The following is a 26,500-nucleotide window of genomic DNA, read 5'->3' on the forward strand; positions in this document are numbered from 1 at the left end:
CATCCTAATGGCAATGACAGGGTCCTACCGGGGCGGCCGTCTTGAAGATGCATGGTGAAATGGATTGTTTCTGTTGCTTATAAACTGAGCCTCGATTTATTACCAGGTCTCATCCATTGGTTGAGAACCGCCTGCTACTTTACAGTAATGGGATAAGAACATGTGAACACATATAGAGATGAGAACAGTATACTCTAACATGAAAACCATATACTCTATACTAGAATCTCTATATACCATATACTCTAGAATCTCACTTACTTTTCCCAAAATGAATCAACTGTTTATTTCAGTCCATATTAATATTTAATTTGTGGATAGCTAGAAACCAGTTCTATCTGGATAGTCTTTAATCAAATAGCCGTATCCATCGAGAGTAATAATGAAGAACATTGCTTTAATAAATAAAAATGCAAAAGAATAAGTGAGTATAAAGTATATGTGTGTGTGCTCCCAGCCTATCTGCAAGGAGCATGTGTGTGTCTGTCTATGCACATGTGTTTGTGTATGTGTGTGTGTGTGTGTGTGTCAGAGGCGTGCTTGTGTGCCCATGAGTGTGTGCCTTAAACTTCACTGTGTCCCTTACCGACGTCTGCACTTAGGGGGGTGTGTGCATGTGCGTGTGAAGCCTCCGGGAAAGGAGGGTCATAGGAGGGCCCCCCCCCCCCTCTATGCATCTCTCCTCCCGCCCACTGTACACGCCCGTCGACGGAAGAGAGCGGGCGTGTAAGACGCCATGGGGTAAAACACGATCTGCGCATAACGTGCGTATAACGCGATCTGATTGGGTGACGGATCCGTCGCTGCCTGAAAAGTTCAACTTTTCTCAACTTTTGGACGCAAGAGACGGAGCCGATATGACGGACGGACCCACAATGCATTTCAGGAGCGTCCCATGCAAAGTCAATGAGACCCGTCGACGGACGTGTGCAGTGGGTAGTGGGTGTCATACTGCCACGCATCACCACACCTGATGTGAGTGAACCGGCAGCAGGAAGTGTGTGTGTGCGTGGGGGGGTGCCGTCACTCGGAGGGGGCTCCTGGCTTAGTTTATTACATCGGCTCCTCCTGACGCCTTCCACGGCGAATTAAAAGCATGCAGAAGAGAAAATAAGTGTTTATTTTTAGGGAGCCGGGGGGGGAAGGGCCCGGGGAGGAGGCGTCATCAGAGCTCCAGGGTTGGGTGAGGGGGAGACGTGATAATGGTGGACAATCAAAAGGAGAGTGGATTATGGTTCCTCCCCGTCAGCAGTAATGTCTTACTGTGTGTTCATGCATGTGTTTGTGGGTGTATGTGCATGTGGGTGAGTGTGCGTGCATGTGTGTGTGTGTGTGTGTGTATGTTTGTGTGTGCATGCGCACATTTGTGTGTGTGTGTGTGTGTGTGTGGGTGTGTGTGTGTGTGCGCGTGTGTGTGTGTGGGCATGCGTGTGTGTGTGTGTGTGTGTGTGTGTCTGCGTGCATGCGTGCATGTGTGTCAGTCACTCCTGGATGAGAACGCCTTCCAGCAGCACATCTGTGCTCCTCTGGTCGTCCCTGAACGTTTAATTAGCTCCTGAATGTGTGATCAATGCAATCGCTAACAGGGGGGTCTGCCTGGTTAAAAGGGGGATTCATTATTGAATACAGAGTTTTCTATAAATGCCCCAAATAGCAGAAAAGAGAAAGAAGGGCATGATCGGGAGAGGAAAGATCTATTCCCCAGCGGGATGGTTGCAGGTTAAGCTAAGATAACGGCCGCTGGTAGACTTAGCTTCCTGGCACAGGTCTTCAGGGCTTTAGCTAAATGCTGAATTCAATGACGTTTCCCCTCGGGAACCTGCCTTTACAAGATGTTGCTCTTCCTATCCGCTGGGCTCAACCTAACCCCAGGGCCTGGCTCTCCAGCACAGATATAAACAGGTAGAATCCCATCACATCTGCTCTTTGAACTAGACACCATTCTTTGTGTATGGCACCTTATGCAATAGAGAAAAGATTAATCCTAACCAGATCGTTGCTTTTTTTCCATTTTCTGCATTTCAACAGCAAGAGTGCTACACGGCTGTGAGGGCTAACTGCTAACACTGGATCTATCTTAAGTTTTGAATCAAGTGGCAGCCAGGTCCTGTTGTGAGGCTAATGTGACAGAGACTGTAATTCCTCTAACGCCTTTAAGTAGATGCAGTGTGACCCGCTCCCATTCTGAGTGTGATTTCATTCCTGTTACACAAAAGCCAATAACCTTTAAAGTTTGTTTATTGGTATCACAGAGCCAGCCTTTCCTTCGAAAAGTCTGTGACACAGCGCTGATTGACTGTGTCAAGAACCTCCGACTGGTCAAGGAGAGGTCTTGATTGACAGGCAAGCACGACCAGGGAGAGTACGCCAGGAATAGTACTTCTACAATAACAATGTGACTTAAAACAACAACTATGGAAAAGAAAGTACGATCTACCGGCCAACTGAATAAACCCATGGGTGAAACCCCAAACGGCCAAATATGGATAGTTTCCGCTGCTGGTTGCCAGAAGCTCAAACCATGGAGATGCTCCGCAGAAGGTCAAATCGACCCCCCCTCAAACCGCCGTGTGTTATCCTAGATCCATCAGGCTTCTCCACAGTCTGTCATTTCTTACTCTCACATCTCCCTTTGCAACCTTAGTCATCTAAATAAAGTAATGACGCTTATTCTCCCTGATAGTTGCGTACAACTGCGTTGACTTTTGCACATAACTGGATCTGCACATAATTGCATTTGGGATTTAGTAAATTGCTTTCTTGCATATTTATCTTTACACATATTGTTATTTTTGTGCAGTGCTGGTTTTCATCTTTCTAGAACACGAAAAAATAAAGAGATAGTGGCTGTGTTATCATAAGAATAAGAATTGCTTTCTTGCATATTTATCTTTATACATATTGTTATTTTTGTGCAGTGCTGGTTTTCATCTTTCTAGAACACGAAAAAATAAAGAGATAGTGGCTGTGTTATCATAACACCCCCCCCCCCCCCCCCCCCCCCCCCGACTTACTTAAGCACTTCGTTGGAATTGGCCAAACTGGCACCCTTCTTGTCCGGTTGCCCGTGGCAACTTGACTTCAGCAGGGTGTGTGGTCCCCGATCCAGCATCATGGTGGATGTTGCCGTGGCGATGATGGCTACCGCATCACGTACCCTGGCCTCGATGCTGTAGTCCCACTCATCGTATGACACCGAGATAAGACCTGGAGGCAGAGAGAAGGAGGGAGAGAGAGAAAGGGTTTAAAGGAGGGAGACAGTATGATATATATATATATATATATATAGAGAGAGAGAGAGAGAGAGAGAGAAAGAGAGAGAGATTTTAGGAAGTTTTAGGAAGAGAGAGGTGATGGAAAAGACGGAAGAAGATAGAGAGAGAGAGAGAGAGAGAGAGAGAGAGAGAGAGAGAGAGAGAGAGAGAGAGATAGAGGCCAATTCCAAAAGGCAGACAAAGGCACAAAAATAACAATAAGAAAATGCCACAGAGAAAAAAAGCGATATAAATATAGACATTTGGTGGGTCCTAAAGTGTGAGGGAACATCTTGAGAGGGGGATTGGAAGGGAAGGCGTTGGCAGGTCGATGAAACGCAGGTCTGGAAGTGTGACTGACGCAATCTGCTGCTGCTCTGCTCCCATCCTCTTAGAAGATACTCACTACCACAGAGCGGGAAGCTTTCCGGCCCAACCAGCCGGTCAGAGAGGACCAACACTCAGACAGACAAACTAATTTAATTTGTAGTACTACTATGGGACAGATTTTAAAATTTAGGTCCCATTTAATTTCACATAAATGACAAAGCTACAATATAGGTCAACTGTTTGCTAAACAGCTGCAAAACTACTTCCATGGATTGCTTTGATCTCCACCGGGGCCAAAACCGATCACAACCTCATTAAAATGACACACTTGCTCATGACAAAGGGTTAAACTGATAACGTTTATAAGCTACCATGAACACTAAAATATCATTTTCTCAGTTTTTCAAATCCATTTTTAAAGCTAGGGTAGGCCATTTAATTATTATGCATTGATTATTACAAGCCCAACTTGTCTGTGTGTGTTAACATTTGGCAGTGATTCCTCCATCTCACTGTTTTAGAGCAGTACTTGTATAACCGTTCTGATCATCTTCCGTGTACGTCGGAGGGTGTACTCCTATCGCCTGTGTTCTCTTCGCTACATTAGGCAGCGAGGGACAAAATTAGAACAGCGGCAGTGTTACAAACTAACTGAATGGATTGTGTGTGTGTGTGTGTGTGTGTGTGTGTGTGTGTGTGTGTGTGTGTGTGTGTGTGTGTGTTTTTGTGTGTCTCTATAGATGCATGTGTGTCAATGTCTCTTTGTGTGCCAATTTCTTTGGTTAAATGCAATTATATGTTTGTTGCTGTATGTGAGTGAATGTGTGCGGTTGAGTTTCTTTGTGTGTTTGTGGTTGTGTGATTGTGTGCACATGGTTGTTTACGTATGTGTGGTTGTGTGTGTGTGTGTGTGTGTGTGTGTGTGTGTGTGTGTGTGTGTGTGTGTGTGCGTGTGTTGCACTACCGGTGGGGAAGACGGTGGGCACAAAGTCGGCATCGCCGGCCACCAGCGAGGGCACGATCCAGGTGTAGCCGTAGCCGGTCAGCCCCACGGAGTGGGCCACCTGGAAGATGGTGCTGGCCTCCTCCTTGGAGCAGTACAGCACGATCACCGGGCTTTGCAGCTTCTTCATCTGGTTCTGCATCTTGGAGTCCCCCTCTCCGTCCACCGACACGTCCAGCAGGATCACCTCCTCCAGCTCCCAGCCCACAAAGCTGTTCTCCACGGTGCTGCGCACCTGGGGTCGGGGGGGAGGGGGGGAGGGGGAGAGAGACAGAGAGAGAGAGAGAGAGAGAGAGAGAGAGAGAGAGAGAGAGGGAGATTGAGGGAGAGAAAGAGATAGATGGACAGAGGTAGAAAAGGAGAGACGCAGAGACAGTTGGAGGTGGAGGATAACAGAGACAGTCAAAGGGAGAAAATCCAGCAGATAGGTCAAAGAAAAGTGGGCGAGTAGGAGGTTTAGGAAAAGAAGAACAGAGAGTAGTAGAGAGAGAGTGGAGTGAAAAGAGCACCAAAGAGAGGGACCAGGAAAGGGCAAGGGAGAGGTGGTCTTAAATGGAGAGGGCTGGTTTTATAAGACTTCTAAAGGAGGACTTTAGGAGTGGGCCTCAGATGTGGACGGTTTGGTCTGCGTACGACAGGAAAAAATAGCTTTTCTTATCAATCATTTGGGAGTTGCGATTGCTGGGGCGTTGGGTTGAAACTTAATGAGAGAGATTGCAGCACGGTGACGTAAAATTTCTCCCTTTATTTTTAAACTTTTTAATAAGGAACATCCGGCACAGGAGGAAATAGAGACGCCGGTGTTTGTCACAGTCACAGTGCACTGCCCTGCACCAGACATTGACTTTTAGTGTGTTTTTAATCACAGGAGGGACAGCAACATGGGCTCTTCCCAGCCTCTTCCCAGCCTTGGCCCCGGCTGACCCCAGGCCGGCCCCAGGCCAACGCCGGGGGCCCCGCGGGGCTCAGGGGGGTCATAGCGGTCATGCTTTATGCTTTGTTATTCTGCAGAAAGGATATGACACCGTCTGCAGTGCATCACACTGGATCTGCAGCCGCCGCACCCTGCAGACGGAACCTTTGCGAGGAACATCAAAGTGCAGAACGCACGTTCGACACGGTGCATGTATTGCTTATTTATATTTGGTAGGTCTATGATATGAAAAGTAGAATTTAGTGTTCGGTCCAATCCTTAAAAGCCTCTCTAAAACGCAGCTACGGTTCATTTATTTTTAGGTATTCCACTTTCCCCAGTGAGGGAATCAGAGGATGCGCAACCGCGTTTCCTGTTTCCTGGATGGTTGTATGTCTGTGTGTGCTTGCGTGAGCTTGAAGAGTGTGAACACACAGCTATGTGTTGTCATTGTCGTCTGTAGCGATACAGAGGTGAAATGTCAAGCGGGCAACGTGAGTCACCGTAACCCCGGTACATTAGCACATATAATAATCCACTTTGGCACATAGTTGGATCCAAAGCGCCCTACATTACCCTGAATACACACCGATAGAGAGAAAGAGAGAGAGAAAGAGAGAGGGCCATTGAGCTGGAGGATCTGAGATGTCGGTCTGTGCTGTTTTTTCAATTACCTTGTTGACAAAGTCCTGGTATCCAGGGTAGTACGTGGTCACCACGGAGAAGATGGACCAATCGTACTCCTCCATGATGTTCAGCATGACCGACGCCTGCTGCTGGATGGACGGACCGAACTGGAAGAACATGGAGTGGTCGTCCTGGAGACACAGAGCCGTGGAGGCCAGCGAGGTCATGAGTCATGCAACATGACAAGCAGAAGCTGGCATGCTAATGACAAAAAAATCGGCAGTTATTGTATAGCCGGGGGAAATAAATGAAAGCCGGTTTGCAGTTTGGTGGGGCCGCGGAGAAAAAAAAAGAGGAAAAGAAAATGAGAAAGAAAACCTTGGCTTTATATGTGAAGGAGCGGAGGAATATTTGTGTTTAGTTTAACATATTTCCCATTGCCGGGCCATGCTATTTTCGGGTGGGGACCTCCACTTCAAAAGGACAGTGTGTCTGATGGAGATGAATATCCATGGGCATGGCTGCGGGCGGTCCAGACTCATTAGGGTCTCCAGGAGCGCCGGGGACCACCGCTCACACCACTAGAGCTGCACCCGGATCACAGGAGCCAAGATGGCGGCCATCTGCTGCAGTGGCATTACCCCTTCCCTTTGTGTTTGATTAAAGACTCGCCATTGAACTGTAACCAGAGGCCAAGGATGGACTTTATAGGGACGGAACGAGATTGGAGATTGTTACGACTGCAGCGTTTGATCATCTCAGGACCAATCAGAATCTGGCCCTGAATCAAAGACACAATGAAATGTCATGATGATAATGTGTTTGAACAAAATGTGTGGTGTTATCTCATTTCCATCACATTATCTATTCAACACAGCATGAGAAAAATGAAAAAATGGATTGCGGAGCAGGCCAAGAGACAGCTGGCTAGCATGTTTTGACACTTTTGCAATACAACAAACTTTTCTTGTAGCTTTGTCCCTGTTTTAAGTTTTAAATGTCGGCCCCATTTTCAGCCCGGATGCGATTGCCATAGTCCAAACCCCCCGGAGATGGGGAACTCAATCGATCTAGATGGGGATAGCTTTTCAGTTTTTTTTACCACTCATATACTCATGCATCCCCAGTCCTCAACTAATCTAAACCAAAGGGTGTGTCAAAGGCCAATCTCACTGAACGTCGCTGTGTTGTTCCTTCTTCTTTTACTATTCTACGGTTCCTAGCCAACATGATTTGGGACATTGTCCAAGGCTCTGTAATTAATCTAGATTCAGAAATTGTAATTTGTAATTGTAATTGAAATTGTAAATGAATGCCATGACACATGCCGCTATCCCGCAGGTTACTAGTTACTCCTCAGAGTGGTGAGACGACAAGAGGAGGAGGAAAAGGAGGATATGGACAAGGCCGAGGGGGAGAAGGAGGAGGAGGAGGAGGTGAAAGGAGTAGGAGGAGGATGAGAATGAGATGGAGGAGAAGGAGGAGAGGATGGACATGGATGGAAGAGGAGGAAGAGGATATGTACAAGGATGAGGAGAAGGTAGAGGAGGAGGAGATGGAGGAGGAAAAAGGCAGAGGTGATGGAGATGGAGGAGGAGAAGGAGATGGTGGACAAGGATGAGGAGGAAAAGGAGATGGAGGAGGAAGAGGAGATGGACAAGGATGAGGAGGAGGTGGATGAGGAGGCGACGGAGAAGGAAGAGGAGGAGGAGATGGAGATGGAGGAGTAGGAGGAGATATACAAGGATCAGGAGGCAGAGGAGGAGGAAATGGAGGAGGAAGAGGAGAGGGACAAGGATGGGGAGGAGGTAGAGGAGGAGAAGGAGTTGGAGGAGGAAGAGGAGACGGGCAACAAAGAGGACTAGAAGGAGGAGGAGGAGGAGGAGGAGGAGCGTGTTCGTGCGGAGGAACTCGATTCCTCTGGTTGAGGAGCTCTGGAGCACGGTGTGGCCATGCGTGTGACAGCACGCTTTGTGACTCATCATCAACATAGGAGTTAACAGGGAGTATTTGTGGAAGTGACTGGGGAAGACGGGGGGAGTGGGGGGGGGGAGTGGGGGGGGGGGGCGGGTGTAGGGACTCACTGAGTGTATCGCCGGCCGCCCGGCTGTGAGATGACACTAACGGGGAGTGACTCACAGGACAGACGGGGGAACGCACGTAAACAGCTGCACTTGCCACCGTTTACCCGACGCACGACGCTGGTCTAGGCTTTGCTGTCCCAGTCGGGGGCCAGACGATCCGTGAGCCGTGAGACGTATGGGCACCGGTGGGTTCCAGGACGGCTGTGCCCGCGACGAGCAGGCGCTCGCCGGGTCCCGCGCCTGTTATTTCGTGCATCGAGCACCACTCTGAGGAACATTCTTGCCATGACGTCGACGCACTTCGAGGTTCGAGGCGTGACTCCGAGGCCCGCCTCCGTGACAACACATGGTCCGGCCTTCATTTTTTGAAAGATTTATTTTTTGCATTTGTATTGCTTTTTTGTTATAGCGTGAGATGGAGAGGAAGGTATGGAGAGTTGAGAGTGGAGCAAGTGACCACGGGCGGGATTCAAACCCTGGCCGCTGCGTTCAGGACCGAGCCTATATGGTAGGTATATGGTAGGTATATGGTAGGTATATGGTAGGTATATGGTAGGCCATATACTGTGAGCCCCTCACGTTGTCATTATTCATATGCGATGAAGGCCGGGGATGTTTCCTAACTGTTGGAGGAAAGACAAGCTGAAGAGCATCGTGAAGCATCCCTTCTTTTGAATTACACTCGAATTGGCGGTGATGACAAGCACATGACTTATTCACGTGTTTTCGCGAGAGAGTTTCATATTAGAGATACACTCTGTCTTGCCGCGTGCGGCGGAGTTGACTCGGCGTTGGGTTTCCGGAGAATACATCAAGGTTATTCTAAGAAACGGAGGATCAAATAAAACCTGGTAGTAGCATAAGCAAAAGCAGTATTAGTATTTTGCCGTTTACAACTCAAGCACGAAGAGCTTAATCCTGCACTGTTTAACCAGTGGGATGTTCCGCTAAATGGTGTCTATTTACTGAACTGTGTCAACCCATCTACACTGTAAAAACAATAACTTGAAATTGCTGGTCTTAAAATGATTTTTACATTGAGTGAACATAAAACTACAAGTTGCACTGTAAACTGTTTATTTGAGCTGTTTCAACTAACTTCCAAACGTTAAAAGTTGATCTCACTCCATAAACTGAGTTGGCAAAATAAACAAATACGAATTGAATCCTATGGTTCCAACTTCCCATGCGTTAGCGCCCAGAGGTGGTGGAATAGGTGGTTGATTTCATGCATGTCATATTTCACTCCTCCCCTGTCCCTCTTGTGCTTTGCTGTGGGACAGGAGGTCCGGAGACTGGTGGGCGAGAGGAGTGGTAGTGTGTATGAGTGTTGGTTGGAGATAGCTGGTGGTGGTTGAGTTTTTGCTGTTTTTGGTTGTTTCTACTTGTTTTGGATTGATTGGTTATTGATTGATTTATTTTGATTGTTTTGATTGTTTCTTTGGTACAGAATCCCATCTAGGTGGGCTTCTGTTTTAAGGGGGGGATGTGACGACCCAGGTGGGTCTTTGACCCCGCCCCTGCTGTTTGTACGCCTGTGTTGCTCTCCCTACTAATTAGGAGATTGTGGGCAGGTGTGGGTTGGACCGGGACCACAGTATATAGAGCCTGCCCAGACAACAGACCTGGCTTCTCCCTCCTCCAGGCATTTGATTTAATTTGTTTGTAACACATGGACTGATCTTCGCATGATCTTTTTGGTTACTTTCATTTATACTGACTTGCACCACACTTCTTATTATATTTATTTCAAAATGAATTCTTTATTGATGTTGAAACAGCGTGGTCTCCCCAGTTTATGTTGCATGCATAGACCCAGCATGTCACGTATGGGATCCTATGAATCCTATGGCATCCTAAGTTTTAAAGCTGTTTAATACCCTCATGGTGAAAAATAAACATGTAAAATTGTTTAAAATGAAAAAGCTGTTTTATTGTCCATTTGTGTTTTTTGTTAATAGGTTAATGTTAATAATTGTTAATAGGATTTCCCTTGTAAGAAAAACTCAAAATGGATGTTTTTACATGTGAATGATTCAATATAATATTGACTTAGAATTCTTAGTGTGTACAACTAGATTTCTGAAACTTTCATTGATATGAAAGACAAGTTATTTGGACCAAAAAAACTTTGTTTCAACTTTTTTTTCAATTAGCTGGTACAACTATAAGAATTAAGTTGGCACAACTGTGTGATATTTTCTTCAAAACGTAGAAGTTTGAGTTGACATGAAAACCCCAAAATCCTGTGCACCTGTTCATAGCTCTTTAAATCAAATCAAACACAATCACATTTAGTCACTCCTCGGTGCTTCTGCTCATTTGGCTATGTCACCAGCTTCTACCGTGATGCGGTCTCCGTTCCCCTACTTCCTACGAGCTGGTACATCAGTCCCCAGTCCCCAGAGCCAGACGGATGAGACCAACAAACAGTAAGTTTACATGCATACAGCTTAATCCGATTAAAGCCATAGTTCGACTATGCCCCTCAATTGGACATCTGCAATTGTCCAGGTATACATGGCGGTGAGTAAATCGATTCATTGGCCGAAGCATGTCATTCCCCGGTATGATAGGTGGCGCTTTGCCCATTTCAACTAGTGGTAATAGAGCCACCGGTTGACCTCTTTACGTCACCAGCAACAACAAACTCAGGCGGCATTCGAGAAAGATGTTTTCAGTAGACAGCTGTCAGTTCACTTGGGGTCCATATCACTTCTCCGACACTCCATTGTTCCGACCTCTCGGTCGTATTCGGACTCCTCCGCTGGCAGAGCAGCCAGAGGAGTCCACATACGACTGCTAACTGACTCCTATCTGCTGAAACATCGCTTTCTCCTCCATGTTCGTTTCAATCTGGATGTCAGAGAGTAAAAGCCAAAGTTAATTTCCCCCAATTCTTTTTCCTCCATGGGCGAGATAAACCCCACTAGGAGTATTTACTTGTTGTGGAAGTACCAGATAGTCGGAGAACCCAAAGCAGTCTGTAAGATTCATAATATCAGAGAATATCCCCATCAGTTCGGCCGCGGCGCAATCAATGAATAAAGATCGTAGTTATTTTACAACCTCGTTGATGAGAAACATTTAGAAAAACATGTACTTTTAATTCAGGCTTGAGTGAAATCGAAGCGTAGTGTGTACTGAATGCATGTTGATGATGATACACTCCTTATGGGGGTAACTACATTGGCATGACACCGGCTTCCTCCATCTTCTGAGCCAGCTTTTTAAATAAATCGCTGACCCGAAGTGAGTTGACAGCTGTCTACTTAAAACATCTTTCTCCCGCCGGAGCAGCCCCTCCGCAGCCCGTCCGTATACGGCATTCCCAGCCGCGGCACAATGAATGAATAAAGATCGTAAACACGTCGGGAGAAAAAAACATTTATTTTGACAGATGTGCCCGAAGTTACTACTTTACAACCTCGTTAATGACCCACATTTAGAAAAACATGTACTTTTAATTCAGCCTTGGGTGAAATTGAAGCGTAGTGTCTGTGTGCTTCCACCTTTAATGAATGCATGCCATGCGCTCTCCCGCGGCCGGGACACAATTCTTACAGGGGGTAACTACATTCACCAGCTTCCTCCATCTTCTGCACCACCTTTTTAAATAAATCGTCAATTTCTCGTTTTCCGACCGCGACAACAACACGACTATCGTCTCCTTCTACTTCCGGCTCACGGCCCCGGGAAAAGAGCTCAAACATGCGCGCAATGCCATTCAACGCATAATCCAATCCCATTCCGTACATGCACACTTAACTCGACTATGAATCTAATTATCTAGGGGTCTTAATTAGACTATGAGTAACCCAATTAGATTTTAGCTCGACTAAGGTGTATACATGCATCTTAGTAATCCAATCATAGTTGGACTAACCCAATAATTCGACTTTCTTGAGTGTCATGTAAACACACTGAATGACAATGCAAAGAAATATGCAGCTTTTTGGACAAAGACTCTGACGAAGCAATACCCACATCATGTAGAGTATGATGATGATCTCTATTCAAAGCGTGCTCGGGGCAGCCTCTCTATCGCCCATACCGCACATTTGATCTGCCTATTACAGACGCTGGGTCGTTGCATGAGAACCCCTGGAAGGAGGTGAGTTCAGAGTGGAGGAGCCAGTGGGGGATCTGGTGCACACGCTTGGCTCTGGCATCAAAGCCTGCCTCCAGGTCAGCCAGCCCTCCAGGGAGGGAGACGGCCCTACTTGTAACCAGCTCCTGGTCTAATGCGCTAATGACATTGACATGTAAATGAGGTGCTGCCGACAAAGGAATTACTGGAAGCGAAATGGCATGGGAGCACACTACTGCATGTCTTTACGCATGTGTGCGTGTGTGTGTGCGTGTGCGTGCGTGCATGTGTGTGTGTGTGTGTGTGTGTGTGTGTGTGTGTGTGTGTGTGTGTGTGTGTGTGTGTGTGTGTGTGCTTGTGCGTGCATGCGCTCATGCTGCATCTGTGTTTGTGTACGCGTTGCATGGGTTGGAGTAGAGAACACAATAATATGTGGCCGCTGAACAGCCACGCAACGCCGAGCAGCAGTGTTGTCACGCCAGACTCTGTTCATATCCAACCACACTTCAAACGGCGGCGCCCTACCGCCACATCGTTTAAGTTGTTGATTGTTGTTCATGTCACCGCTCAATGGGCTGACGGTATATTGGAACTGTGTGCCGATGACTCATGATAAGCTCCATTCTACTTACAGCGGCTTACGTTTACATTTACATTTATATTTAGGGCATTTAGCAGACGCTTTTATCCAAAGCGACTTACAATAAGCACACTTGTCAGAAGATAGAGAAAGTGCGTAGCGCCAACCATGAGCTGCCGTGGCCGCCCTACACACAGTGGAGTCACAGCCACACTCGCTTCTCCAGTCCTCACTCAATCTCCATGGACCGCCCCTGGCCCCCGTCTAAAGAGCCCTGGGGCTAGTGGTCCCCAACACCCCTGAGAGGTGGGAGGAAGGGGGGGGAGGTGGGGGGGGGCACACTTTAAAGCCATGCCAGGTAGTGCGGTAACTTTCCCGGGAGCGTATTGTTACAGTGTGCCCAACACTGTGAAACAATGCTAACACGATTGTCAACAAGTGTCGGACTAACATCTTTACAGATTGTAAAGATACAATTTAGGACATTTGTTTACAATGGTGTTAGCATTGTGTTGCTGCATTGTGTTACAGCGTTACTCACTGCGTCAATTCGCTGTGCTCCTTCTTCTGAGGGTCTCTGCTGTGTGTACGTTACATTCGGACATGCGGTCGCTTATTCATTCTCATTGGTCAACTGATATTACCGTATTATACAACAGTTAGGACAAGAGGCATTCCATGAGTGTTGATATAGAGTATAACAGCACTGGGACTTTTAACTAATATCTTTTAACTAATATAATACATAACCGTCAATGTTATTAATGGTCTTTATGTAGCTTAGATTGCAACAAACTTTGCACCGCAAAGATGAACATGTTTCCAGACATAACAGTTGAGTTGAACTATGAATGGTACGAAAAGTAGCAAGCTAGTGTGTTTATGTGTTGCTTGGCAAAAGTTCTGTCCCAGTCCAGTTGTGGATCTGTTTTGTGTTGGCGGAGCCAAATAAATCATTAAATAAACAAACAAATCATAATCTGTTGTTGCTTCTGTTGTTACGAAAGCAGTATCACACGCAAGGTCGTGCTGTTGCACTGGAATATCAGCACGGCGATTATCTTCGGCCTCGTACCTACGACCGAATCACAGCCGCGCTGATGTTCAGTACAACAAGCACTCCCTCTCGTGTGATATTGCTTAATCGTATCGCAGACGAGAACAGCACTCAATAAACATCACATAGCCCATCAATAACGTTCGATCAAGCGCCGCAGCCGGCAGCTGTTGAGAGCTGTCAGGAGCCTACGCCGAGCACAGCGTGCCCTACTGGTCCGGGCCCCGCTATTCTCGTCTACAAAAAAGACAAGTTATTCCCAACCTTCATTCGACAAATGGAGGATTCTATTGAAAAATATGACACTTGCTTCTGCAGCGCATTTAGGCTGAATAAATGCCCCACTATCTCACCCTCAAATCACCTGGTCCATTCAGAGCTCCCGTGGCTGGGCTTCACTTTGAGTCAGGCCCCAGCGCTGGGACCTGTCACCTCACTCACATCTGGCGGGGAGAAACCAGACACTTTCTTTTGCTTTTAGCTGTCAGGACGCCAACGCCTGTGTTTAATGCTACGCTATTCCTTTCAGTTCGATCAATGTCGGCCTAATTAATGCTGAATATGAACGCTAACGATGTAATTAATGTGCCCCCCCGCTTTTCTTTACCCCTTTCAACCCCACATCGTCCCTCTTTGTCCCCCTCCCTTTCTTTCTCTCACTTTCCCTCTCTCACTTTTCCCTCTCTCACTTTACTCTCACGTACTGTATATCCTTTTCCCCGTCTCTCTCCCCCCCCCCCCCCCCGCCCCCATGCCCCTCCAACCGGCGGCCCGTTGCTCTCCAAAGGCGCCATGGTTAGCCCGGCCATCTGAGGACATCATCAGTGTAAAACCTCCTCCATTCTTCTCAGCGGGCTGAGATTACCCACTAATCACTTCTCATGCAGAGTCTCTTATCACCTCCACATTATACCGCCACCGTGATCCATCTTGGCCTTGCTCGCTCGGTTCACCTCTTTGTTTCTCTCGCACTCCCCGTTTCCCCTTTTCTATGTCCAATTGTTCGCCCACTTGGTCTGTCTTCTGCGTCTCTCTCTCTCTCTCTCTCTCTCTCTCTCTCTCTCTCTCTCTCTCTCTCTCTCTCTCTCTCTCTCGCCCAGTGTCTCCCAGCGTTCCCCTTGCTCCCCCTTGCTCCCCTCGGTCTCCACATAATGGCCCGTGGCGCCGTTAGCTCATGTTGTAGCGAATGCTGAAGGGGCCACACAGGGGCCAGCAGTGCACGTCTCTAATGGAGAGCCTTTACCAGAGAGCGGCCCGTTCCCATTCCCCACTGCACAGCCCGGCTGTGAGCGAGAGGTTCTGCCCGTGATCAGTGACCCTCCGCGTGACCCCTGGCAGGGAGGCACCGGCTGCACTCGGTGGGGAGGGCCAGCCCATCTACTTCCTGCCGTCCGGGCTCATTAGAGAGAGGAACAAAGTGAGACGGCTGACACACAACCCCGTGAGTTTATTGTTGTTATCGCCGCCAAGTGAGGTTTTTTGCCGTGCAGTACAAATTATAGACACAAAATGAAGATAATAATCATGAAATATATTATATTTGTTTTGTTCTATTATTTAAATAATTCAGGAACTGGTGATGTTTGGCACAAACGGTTAAAATGCATTTTTATAATGAAGCAAATGACACACGCCGTGACGATTTGTTCTCTCTCTCTCTCTTACTCTCTCTCTCTCTCTCTCTCTCTCTCTCTCTCTCTCTCTCTCCCTCTCTCCCTCTCTCTCTCTCTGCATATGGAGCCTTGCTTGGATCCCTGTGGATGTGTTATTGTTACCTTACTGCACAAATACGGGCAGCTTGTTAAAACAGAGTAGGCTCCTCTCGCCACTCCTCTCTCTCTCTCTCTATCTGTTTTGGTTTCCAAGTCGATCCCTACGGTATACCACTCACACTCTCCTCTCCTCCCCTCCTCTCCATCTCCTCTCTTTCTTTGTATCTCTCCATCTTCTCTCTCTCTCTCTTTCTCTCTCCCTCTCTCTAAATCACCCTCTTGTCCTCTTCATCTCTTGCTTTCCTACTCCCTCCACGTCTGTGGCGCTCTCTCTCTCACTCACTCTCTCTCTCTCCCTCACTCTCTCTCTCTCTCACTCTCCCTCTCTCTCTCTCTCTTGCTCTCTCCTCCCCACTCACTTTACACATCTCCCCCCCCATCTCTCTCCATAATATGCCATGTTACCTGGAGGCTGTGGGAGGCGTAGAGAAATGTGTTCCTCCACTCAGTCATCTCCAGAGGCAACAAGTGAATATGGGCGCGCTTGATTTGCCAGCACTTTGGTTTGATTTTGTCACTGGTCCTCCATCCTTTCATCCTTACAAAACTAAACACAGCAATGCAGGGCTGCATGTGTGTGTGAATGCAGCGGCTGCGTTAGCGCGCCGCAACATGACGGGGGGGTGGGTCTGACTCTTCTCTCTGTGCCGCGCCCGACCACAGCCTCCAATCAGATGTGCAGAGAGAGAGAGAGAGAGACAAAGAGAGAGAGAGAGAGTGAGAGCGAGACAAAGAGAGAGAGAGAGAGAGAGTGAGAGACTAAGAGAGAAAGAGAGAGAGACTATGAGGGAGAGTGAACGGGAGAGAGAGAGGCAGGTAGAGAGTCTTGAAGATGGAGGGAGATGCGCTTGAAGGAACAGGCAAAACCTGAAACCTCGTAGATGGAGGGATTACAAATATTCTCTCTCACACACGCAAACGCACAAACCGACCACACAAACAGCAGTGTGTGCACATGGACAGGCGTAGAAACACTTCCTACCACACACAGCTTTCTTCCCTTCATCCACACTCGGCTTTCATTGTGTCTTTCTTTAACACTCCCTCTCCCTCTCTCTCTCTCCCCGATCCCTCTCACTCTCAGTCTCCCTCCCTCACTCTCCCTCTCTCTCACACTCTGCCTGCCTCACACTCTCTCTCTCTCTCCCTCTCTGAGTCTCCCTCCCTCACTCTCTCTCTCTCTCTCTCCTTCCCTCTCCCTCCCTCCCTCTCTCTCTCTCTCTCTCTCTCTCTCTCTCTCTCTCTCTCTCTCTCTCTCTCTCTCTCTCTCTCTCTCTCTCTCTCTCTCTCTCTCTCTCCCCTCCCTCTCTCTCTTTCAGTTGCCAGTCCATTGTGTCTCATCATCAAAGAACGTCCCCCATCCAGACCATCGTGTACAGTTAATTAAACTGTGATTCGCGGCAGCGGTAGCCCAGGACCCCGTTTCCATGTCTCCTCAGAGCCTCTTCTAATCCACTCCATTCTTTAACCGCCTTGATTGAATTATTATGTTCGTTTTTCTGCACAGGAAATGATTCAGGATAGGCTCTGGTAGGATTCTGGCTGCAGCCTATACACACACACACACACACACACACACACACTAACTCACACACACACACACACACACACACTAACTCACACACACACACACACACACACACACACACACACACACACACACACACACACACTAACTCACACTCTCACACACACACACACACACACACACTAACTCACACTCACACTCACTTTCACACACACACACACACACACACACACACACACACACACACACACTATCTCAAAAAAAGACACACACACACACACACTCAATCTCACAGTCACACAAAGACAGAAACACACACACAAAAAGACACATTCCAAGGAGGAGGGGGAGATTGCAATCAGACGGACAAGCGAGGGGAAATGTGGAGCGAGCGCCAATGACTTGATATGAAATAACGATCATTCAAAACTCCATTAATCACCACGTGTTTGCTCTTTTGGAGGCAATTACTACCACTTGTCACCGGCCGCAGATGACAAACGAGCTCGTTGCGGGCCACATCGGAAAGAGGCGGCTGCTAAATGACTTGATGCAATGAGAAACCTGATCTCATGAACAAGTGGAATTCACAATCAGGATGAATCAGAAAATTAAATTAAGTATCATTCAGCAAATTAAAGGTCATTCAGAAATATGGTTTCTACGAATAGACATCAAACTGACGAAAAGCCAAGACGTCAAGACGTTTGTATAACTTGTATGAGAGAGAAAGAGAGCAAGAGAGCGTGACGGAGAGAGAGACACAGAGAGAGAGAGACTAAGAGAGAAAGAGAGAGACTAAGAGAGAAAGAGAGAGAGAGTGAACGCGAGAGAGAGGGTAAGGTAGAGAAGCGTGAAGACGGAGGGAGAGAGAGGAGACTTCCTTCACTCATTGTACGACTTCCTTCACTCATTCATTCACTTTGTTCAAATCTCGTTTCATCCAAACTGCCCACCCATTTAATAACCACCTGTTAAGTGCCCGCGTAGCGTAGGGGAGGATGGCAGGGGCCGTAACATCTCAGCAGATCTCTGTACCATCAGCGACGGAGGCGCTAAGATGGAGGCCATATCTGCAGACTCCCCTGAGCGTCCTCATCTGTGCAGACAGTGTGTCACAGTTCCCTGGCAGAACCCAGCGTGGGTCCATGTTAGCACACAGCCCTGGCTCTTAGCACAGCTGGAGAGCTGAGCGCAACATTTGGGCAACGTGATTTCAGTGCAGGCATGAGACCTGTTAAAAGCCCCACTCCGCCGCTGGAAGAAACGCTGGCGAGCTGCACTGCACCGCGGTGCGTCGAGGTGGGTTCACGTTGGGGTTTTAGCCCCGACAACATGTGCAAAAATACAACAAAGGAAAATTCCCCTTTTCTGCCGATAATGCGAATGACAAGGGTGGAGAATGAGCAGCACCAGCCAATGGCAGATTTAATTAGAGCATTTGGCAGGGAAAAAGAAAACTAGAGTTACATATTGAATCCATTGCTTGGCTGGTAGGTATTTAATTCCTGGAAGGTAAAAAGCCTCTTAAAGTAAATGCTGGAGCCTCTCCTGGCCCCTCCTGGATGCGCAGTTTGGTTCTTGGTTACTCCTTTGTTGGACTGAACTGCTCATATACAAACCTCACTCCAGGGCTCCTCAAAAAATACTCACCTCACCTTGTGATTCTTCTTTTTTTTTGCCGTGGAAACCATCAACGTACAAAGAATGATATCCTTTCTTTTGAGTGAAAGTGGTGAGTTGAAGATCTGAGATTTTTGTAGTTTTTTGTAGTAGCTGATGCAAATTAATTTCCTATAATGTAGACCACACATTATTAAAGCTAACATTAGCACCTCATTGGACCCTCCATTCGTAGTGCTAACACCAGTTCCATATAGGCGTGGCTTCTTCACCATTATGCCCATACCAATATAGACTGAAGATTTGCCTGCGTAAATCAGACCCTATAATCATAGTTTCTTCAACATTACGCCCATACCACTACAGACTGATGATTTACCTGGATTCGGGAGTTGCTTCATGAACTACCTCCAGAGTGAGTGTCCGTTCACCTCGTATCTCTGAATAAACAATCATGTCAAACCGTTACCACTCTTTGAGTCGTGCCTAACCCCGAAACCACAATACCTGTGGCATCAAAATCACGCTTTATCACCGCATCGCCCTACCGAATGAAGAAGGTGCGAGGGGCTCATTAGCAGCTTGGCGGGCGTCTCCGCTGGAGCCCAGGAGTAAGCCAGGTACACCAGGCACGGCTGACAGCGGTGGAAATCCCAAGAGCTAGCGAAACCAACAGGGCAGCACGCCTTGCAGCTCTGCATGTGTGGAAGGGTGACAGTGGATTGAAATCACATCACGTCAATCCTGCCCAAAGCCCGCCTTCAGGAGCAGGAAACGGGAGTGACAGGTTGAAGGGGGACAGGAAGGAAGAAACAGATCTCAAGATAAAAGTCAGTTTTCTCTCCTTCTTTCCCTGAGGACTAGCAGCGTCCCCAGGAGCGATTATTTATTATTTTGCACAAGGACACAGTCAATGGATTAACGCATGACCAAGTCACACTGCTACATGAGCTCACCAGGGAACGCTGACCCCCGTGCCCTTTACCTCAACCTGACCACCAGTGTGAGTGACTGGAAAGGGGAGCAATCAAGAAATGCATTTCTCCTGCTAAGGCCCGCGATGGAGAAGTTGTGTGGTCTCAATTTGAGGGTCATCAGTGTGTCGACTTCAAAGTGGAGACCAAGGCATTCAGAGCCCTCATCCACAGGACTCGATACCTTCAAAAGAAAGTCAATAAGCCCATAACACAGATAACAAGAATATCAATGAAACATGCCTCATATACCCAATATCAATCTACATTTAAATTTGCCTCGCTTTGATCCGCCCTCATTCAACTCACTTCAAATCAATCAGGGAATCGTCCGCCTCATTGATTTCCAGCGTCAGCACACGGAAAACAAATCTCATGCAGTCTGCGTGAATACACAATGATGATGTGAAGAGAACGTGGATGTATGGGGTGTTGTGGTCGGGTGTGTGAAAGGAGAAGGCGCGGCCGGCCAGAGCGCCGAGGAGCTCTTGAGACAGGGCGGAGACATCGAGGCCACTGAGAAAAATGAGTTAGAGGACAGCAGGGGTGTAACGATACACTCATTCTCTCTAACGGTTCGATGCACGTTTCATTTTGGTACGTACCAAAAAAAATAAAATAATAAAATATTTTTTTTATAAAGTTTTTATTGATTATCACACAATCTGAGAGTGTGAGTGAGACTTATTTTCATTGTGTGTCAAAACATCAGGACAAGACCTTGTCTTGTCCTGATGTTTTGTGTTGAGGACCACAATGAAAATAAGTCCTGGAAATTATTGTGTTTTTATCCTCAATTGTATTTGATGTCTTTCCATTTGTGTAAGGCATTTGTTTGATGTAATTTAATAAATCAAATCAAAATACAATTGTTTAATAAAAATAAAACAATAAAAACTGCTGTAGCCTACCGAAAAACATACCGAACCGTGACTTAAAAACCAAGGTACGAACCGAATCGTGACTTTATCGTGTATCGTTACACCCCTAGAGGACAGAGAAGGAGGGAGTCCATTGAGCTCCGTCACCCCTGACCCCGGAAGTTAATAGAAGGCTCCTCCGTCACCACTTCATTAAGCTTCGTTAGCGCGGCAGAACACACAGGTAATTAATCACCGACATGATGCGGGAGCGCTGTGTGCTGATTGGACAGGATCCCACCAATCCAAAATAGCCAGAATAGAAGCTTTATTAGTCCTGACCCAATAGTTGCCCGGTGTGACTTACCAATGGGTATTTTTGCGTGTGTGTGTGTGTGTGCATGTGAGTGTGTGTGCGTGTGCGTGTGAGTGTGTGTGCGCTCGTTTTTCTGTGTGTGTTTGTGTGTGTGTTTGGGTGTGCGCGTGTGTTTCTTCATTCGAGTAGCGACACGCGACTATAGACACAGACCCATTGCTGCTCTGTTACAGAAATAGGCCCACCGTGTTAAATGCCATAGTTTACCTTCTAACCTTTAGAAAACGGCACCTTGTCAATTTGCAAATGTGCAACACTCTTAATAGCAGAAGACACCAGTATGGTCAATGTGGCCCGGGAAATGGAAATATAAAGCCACCCAAACTCCTTAGTACAGAGGAGCGCTTCGGGAGAAGCAAACACTGCAAAAGACAGACAGCGTTCCGACTACCATAGGGGACAGCGAGGTCACGACCTCTTCTGTCCACATCAAATGCATCTTCAATGAACCCGAACCGAACGCTCATAAAGCATTATTCAGTCTCTGCCGTAGCCCCTGTATGGCCAGCTCTGTACACCTGGATGCCTTGCTCAAGGGCTCAAGCGTACTCAGATTGAACCGCCGTTCTGTGTGACCCCTGGTTTACTCCTCCCCCCACCGTCCGCCTCGCTCTCCCCCCTTCAGCTCCTGTGCTGGCCTCATGTGTAACTCTCTCTCTCCGCATGCCGGCTCCGCTCTCTCCCTCTTTGGGACTCTATCTCACTCCCACTATGACTATCTCACTAGTCACTCCCACTCTCGGCCGCTACTCTGGCAGTCAGTCTCTCTATCTCTCTCTCTCTCTCTCTCTCTCTCTCTCTCTTCATCCCTCTCGTGTCGCTCTCTTTATCTGCCGCTCCCGCTCTTCTCTCTTGCTCTCGCTCTTGCATAAACCAGATATGTTCAGCGGCATGGCTTAGCAGATAGCAGACACTACAGAGAGAGAAAAAATCAATCATTTCCCATCCCTCTTCCTCTCAACGTCTCTCTCTCTCTCCATCTCTCTCTCCCTGTCTCTTTCTTTCTCTCCATCTCTCTATCTCTCTCTCTTGCTTGCTCTCTCTCTCTCTCTCTCTCTCTCTCTCTCTCTCTCTCTCTCTCTCTCTCTCTCTCTCTATCTCCATCTCTGCCCTGTAGCAGCTCTTTCCTCCTCCCTGTTTATCATTGGACTGCTGCCATTTTAGATCTTCATCACTCCTATGTTTTTTCCATTACTTTGGATTTGGATTTACAAACCGGCCACAAAACATCCTCCCGCCAATTCCTCTTCCTGCCAGAACAAAAAGAGGAACAGAAAATTACAGGGAAAAAATCCTTATTTTACTGGGAAGCAAGGATCCGCAGGAAACATGTCTTCCTCTTGACTTCCTGAGTGACAGGAACTGGGAGACAAGACACGGTCACAGAAAGGAAAAACCTTTCGAGAGAGAGAAAGTGAGAGAGAGAGAAAGAGAGAGAGAGAGAGAGAGAGAGAGAGAGAGAGAGAGAGAGAGTGAGAAAGAGAGAGAGAGAGGGATAGCTAGAGGGAGAGAGAGAGAGAGAGAGAGTGGGCCATGAGGGATAGAGGAAGACATTTCTAATTCAAAGGGACGTGCAGCGTTTCCGTGGCAACTCCGTCTCCATAGAAACCGGTCCTCTGTTTAAGATGCCATTAGTGCGAAAGAAATACCCAATTACACTTTGCAGCTACCACTGTAAGAACACAAATGCCGGAACAAATGCAGCCTAATGTGCGTGTCAGCGCAAGTGCGTGCTCAGCGGACGTACAGGGGAGCGACTTGTGCACACACAAACACGGAAGAGGCGGGACAGAGAGAGAGAGAACAACATTGACTCACACACATGAGGTCGCCTGCCCTGTCACAATTACGGGCAGATTATGTGTAGCCAATTACAGCTTGAGATGGCCGTTTAGGAAGCGGGACGCAGTGAGTGGTGGGCTGTTGCAGCGGAGCAGGAACCTTGGAACGTGACTGAACCCTTCAGATGAGCGGCTCTTCCTCACAGCATCAGGGCCAGATGGGGCTGAACCGTCCACACGCTGTGTCAAGCTCATGAGAGGAATCTGTGGGTCAATGTGTACGCACAAACATGCGCACGCACGCACGCACGCACACACACACACACAGACACACACACACACATACACATGCGCAAACGCACGCACGCACGCACACACACAAATACCTGTGCATGCACACACACACACACACACACAGACACACACACAAACACACACAGCTCTTCCGGCGCTGTCAACCATGTAGGAGCTGCCTTGTGAAGGCTTCACGGTGACTCCAAGTGATTGTAGGTGGATCACGGCTCCTCTTCCTGATGCTCTGCTGACTGACGTCACCTTCTATTTGCCTCTTAGTTTCGAGCCTTTCCACTCCCTTCTGCTCTTTCTTCACGTCTCTCCAATCTTATCTAGAACGCATCTTCCAATTGGCTGGACAGTTAGAAAACATTTTTCTAATTGCCCAAAAATATAATAATAATAATATATTATTATTATTATTATTATTATTATTATTATTATTATTATTGTTATTAAACATAATTGATAGAATGTGTACTCAATAATAATGTTTTTTTTATATTTGACTGCGTTCGTGTTATTTAAAAAATCTGAACAAACAATTAAAATTAAAATATGGACCAGAGCACATTAGCATATCAATTCCCAACCTGATGAACCAGCAAAACGACCTTATAGAGCGATTTCCAGGTCCCTTTAAAAACAGCAGGTGTTACATTTACATACATTTATGTTTCCAGACCAAACCTATAAGGACGGCCATGCTTTATGTACCATTAAGCAGGTACACACCCAGTCACTCAGCAATCCGGGCTGTGGTGTATTTCCCATTTATGTTCCTTAAAATACCCAATTACAATTCAATCAAGATAATTTGATGCATTTTATGAATCAGTTTCGCTTTATAGTCACTCTATTAAAGATTACACACGGCCCATTTGTTTAACTACACATATAAGAAGCTACATTAACGAGATGCGCAGGCTCCCGGCAAATCAAGCACACACTTAATTCTGACGTTGGGTGTATATCATTATTTCCAGAAAGAAAATTAATTGGCAGCCCCCGAAACGATATTACAGACTGCAGAATGGAAATCTTGACCTCCAAAAATAGAATAATTTAGAAAATGGCAAATACAATAAGAATATATTCCTTCAAAGTCCCCGGTATTATGGGTGCTTGTCTACCCTGTTGAATCATATAACTTTATCGATGGCCAACCCCTAGCTTTACGTTTATATTATTTGTGGGTCAACTCTTATGGTTGGCTGTTGAGTGAATACTGTACACATTCAAGGGCACACTTAATTCTGACGTTGGAGGACCGACCTATGGTTTAGTTTCTATATGAATAATACTCATAATAAACTTTATTTGCGTAGCACTTTACAAAACTCAGTGACAGAGTTTGAAGGTAACTCATTTATTGATTGTTTTCATCCCATTTCGGTTTCTGTCTTTTGTGGTGCATTTACACTTTTGTACATGAAATTTGGCCATCAATAAAGTTCCATGATTCAAACAAGATAAACGAGCAGCCATGTAAAAGATACACAGGGCCTTTCCCAATACCCAGAATGAAAAGAACACACTTGTGTTCTTGGGGAAGAACTCAACTTGCTAGTCGCACTTGTCCCAGGCACACAGAACGCTGTTGACAGTATGAGACGATGTGTTCTTGCTGGTATTGCACACAGCACAGAGGCCGCCTGCAGTCCTCCAAAATAGAAACAGGCTCTATCACCCAAAACAATTGAAGTTCAGTTGATTACTCCTCAAATGTACACTAAAAATGTAATGTCTAATTATAATTTAAAAAAATAAAGGCGGCCCCCTTACATACTGCTTGTGGTGTTTATTTGAATACATTTGTTAGCTGGCCGGCTGGGTAGCTAGTGGCGTTCTCCACTCCGCTGGCCCGGCCCGGCCCGGTTCGGTACGGCGCAGCAGCCATTTGCATTCCCCATTACAACCCCGCTTCCCACTTAAAGGTGGGTCTTTAACTGATGAAGACACTTTTATTGCCTATTTAGTTTAATATTATAGCCTACCATAAAATCGGATTGATTCGTTTAAGAAGCATTTAATATATTTGGGTGGTTTCAGCAACACACGGCAACACACAATGATATCCACAATAATGAATTCAGTTTGACGTTCAATAGTCACCCTTTTTTGCTTCCTAATCTCAACAGCTCATCGAGAGCCAATTAATTTCATATTAGTCCTGTTTACACATTGGACAATGTGTTACAGCCACACGATGTCCTTGATATTGGGAAAAATACGGGTTGAATATCTAATAGTGTGAAATGTTGTCCAATGTCCAGGCTTCACACCAGGACTAATCTGAACCTGCCCCGCAGGCGCTCATAGAGCTTCTCAACATCGGAAACATTGACGCACATTTTCGATGTTGATTGAAAAGTGATCAGAAATAAATTTAGTGATATAGCGTACGAAAATGTTTCTCTGCTGCTCGCCGTTCCTCGCTTGAATTCAGAAATGAATGCTGGGATATCTGCGTAGCGCTTTCAAGTTCACACAAGTTACTAACCGATGCATCCCAAAATGGGCATGTCGAGAAAATTTCTGGGACTTTTCTTTGTGAAATGCAAACTGCATTGGGACAGTAGGCCTTCTTGGTTCGCAAAATATGACGTTTCACAAGGACACAAGAAGTACAGACAAAGAAGCAGGTTGAGAAAGGCCATTGTTGTCAGCTGAAATGTATTCACATTGTATATGCAGTTTTGGAAATTATCATATTTTTTGGAGGTGGATATTGAATTTGGCGGTATGTGAAATAATTTTGGTGGCTGCCAAATAATTTTCCCAGTCTAAATAATCATATTCCCCAAACGTCAGAATTAAGTGTGTGCTTGATTTCATATGGGGACCTGCTGGAGTTGGAGGGTTCCGTTAATATTGCGTCTTAAAATGTACTTAAACAAACTGGCAAAGCTCAATGTTTAATATAGAGAGAAATTTATTCAGAAAAGTTGTCAAATTCTCTTGATCCCGCTGTAATTGCTTCTTTTAACGAACATACAGTTTATACAGACACACACACCAGCTTGCGATTCCTAAGTATCGTACTTAACTACTGAATAGTATGTAACTCATGGAAAAAGTTAAAGGACGTTTAAGTCTGGAAATTTAAATGCATGTGGTTTTCCTTGAAATGTAGCACGTGTCGTTTTAAGAGGGACCTGAAAATCGACTATTAGGTAGTATTGCTAGTTTATCAGGCTGCACATTTCATAGATGTGTCTCCAATTTGCCACAATATAATCATATCATTATCATGTTTACTACAGTTGATATAGTTTAATGATACAACTGCAATAGGAGGAAATGTATAAAAATCAGTAAAAAAAATCAGTTTCAAATGTGTACCACGTGACC

General features: G+C 46.4%; 1 protein-coding gene across 1 annotated transcript in view; it reads right to left on the reverse strand.

Annotated features, from left to right (window-relative positions):
* grin2bb (glutamate receptor, ionotropic, N-methyl D-aspartate 2B-b) overlaps nucleotides 1–26,500 on the reverse strand; it is a gene marked incomplete at both ends in the record, with an annotated part of 75,886 nt that overhangs the window by 16,921 nt on the left and 32,465 nt on the right. Inside the window, 3 exon segments of the mRNA XM_084465409.1 lie at nucleotides 3,049–3,207; nucleotides 4,549–4,822; nucleotides 6,175–6,318. Of these exon segments, the coding sequence (XP_084321535.1) occupies nucleotides 3,049–3,207; nucleotides 4,549–4,822; nucleotides 6,175–6,318 (577 nt within the window).

The sequence above is a fragment of the Micromesistius poutassou genome (assembly GCF_964030765.1).
Source record: "Micromesistius poutassou genome assembly, chromosome: 3".
Classification (NCBI taxonomy): Eukaryota; Metazoa; Chordata; class Actinopteri; order Gadiformes; family Gadidae; genus Micromesistius; species Micromesistius poutassou.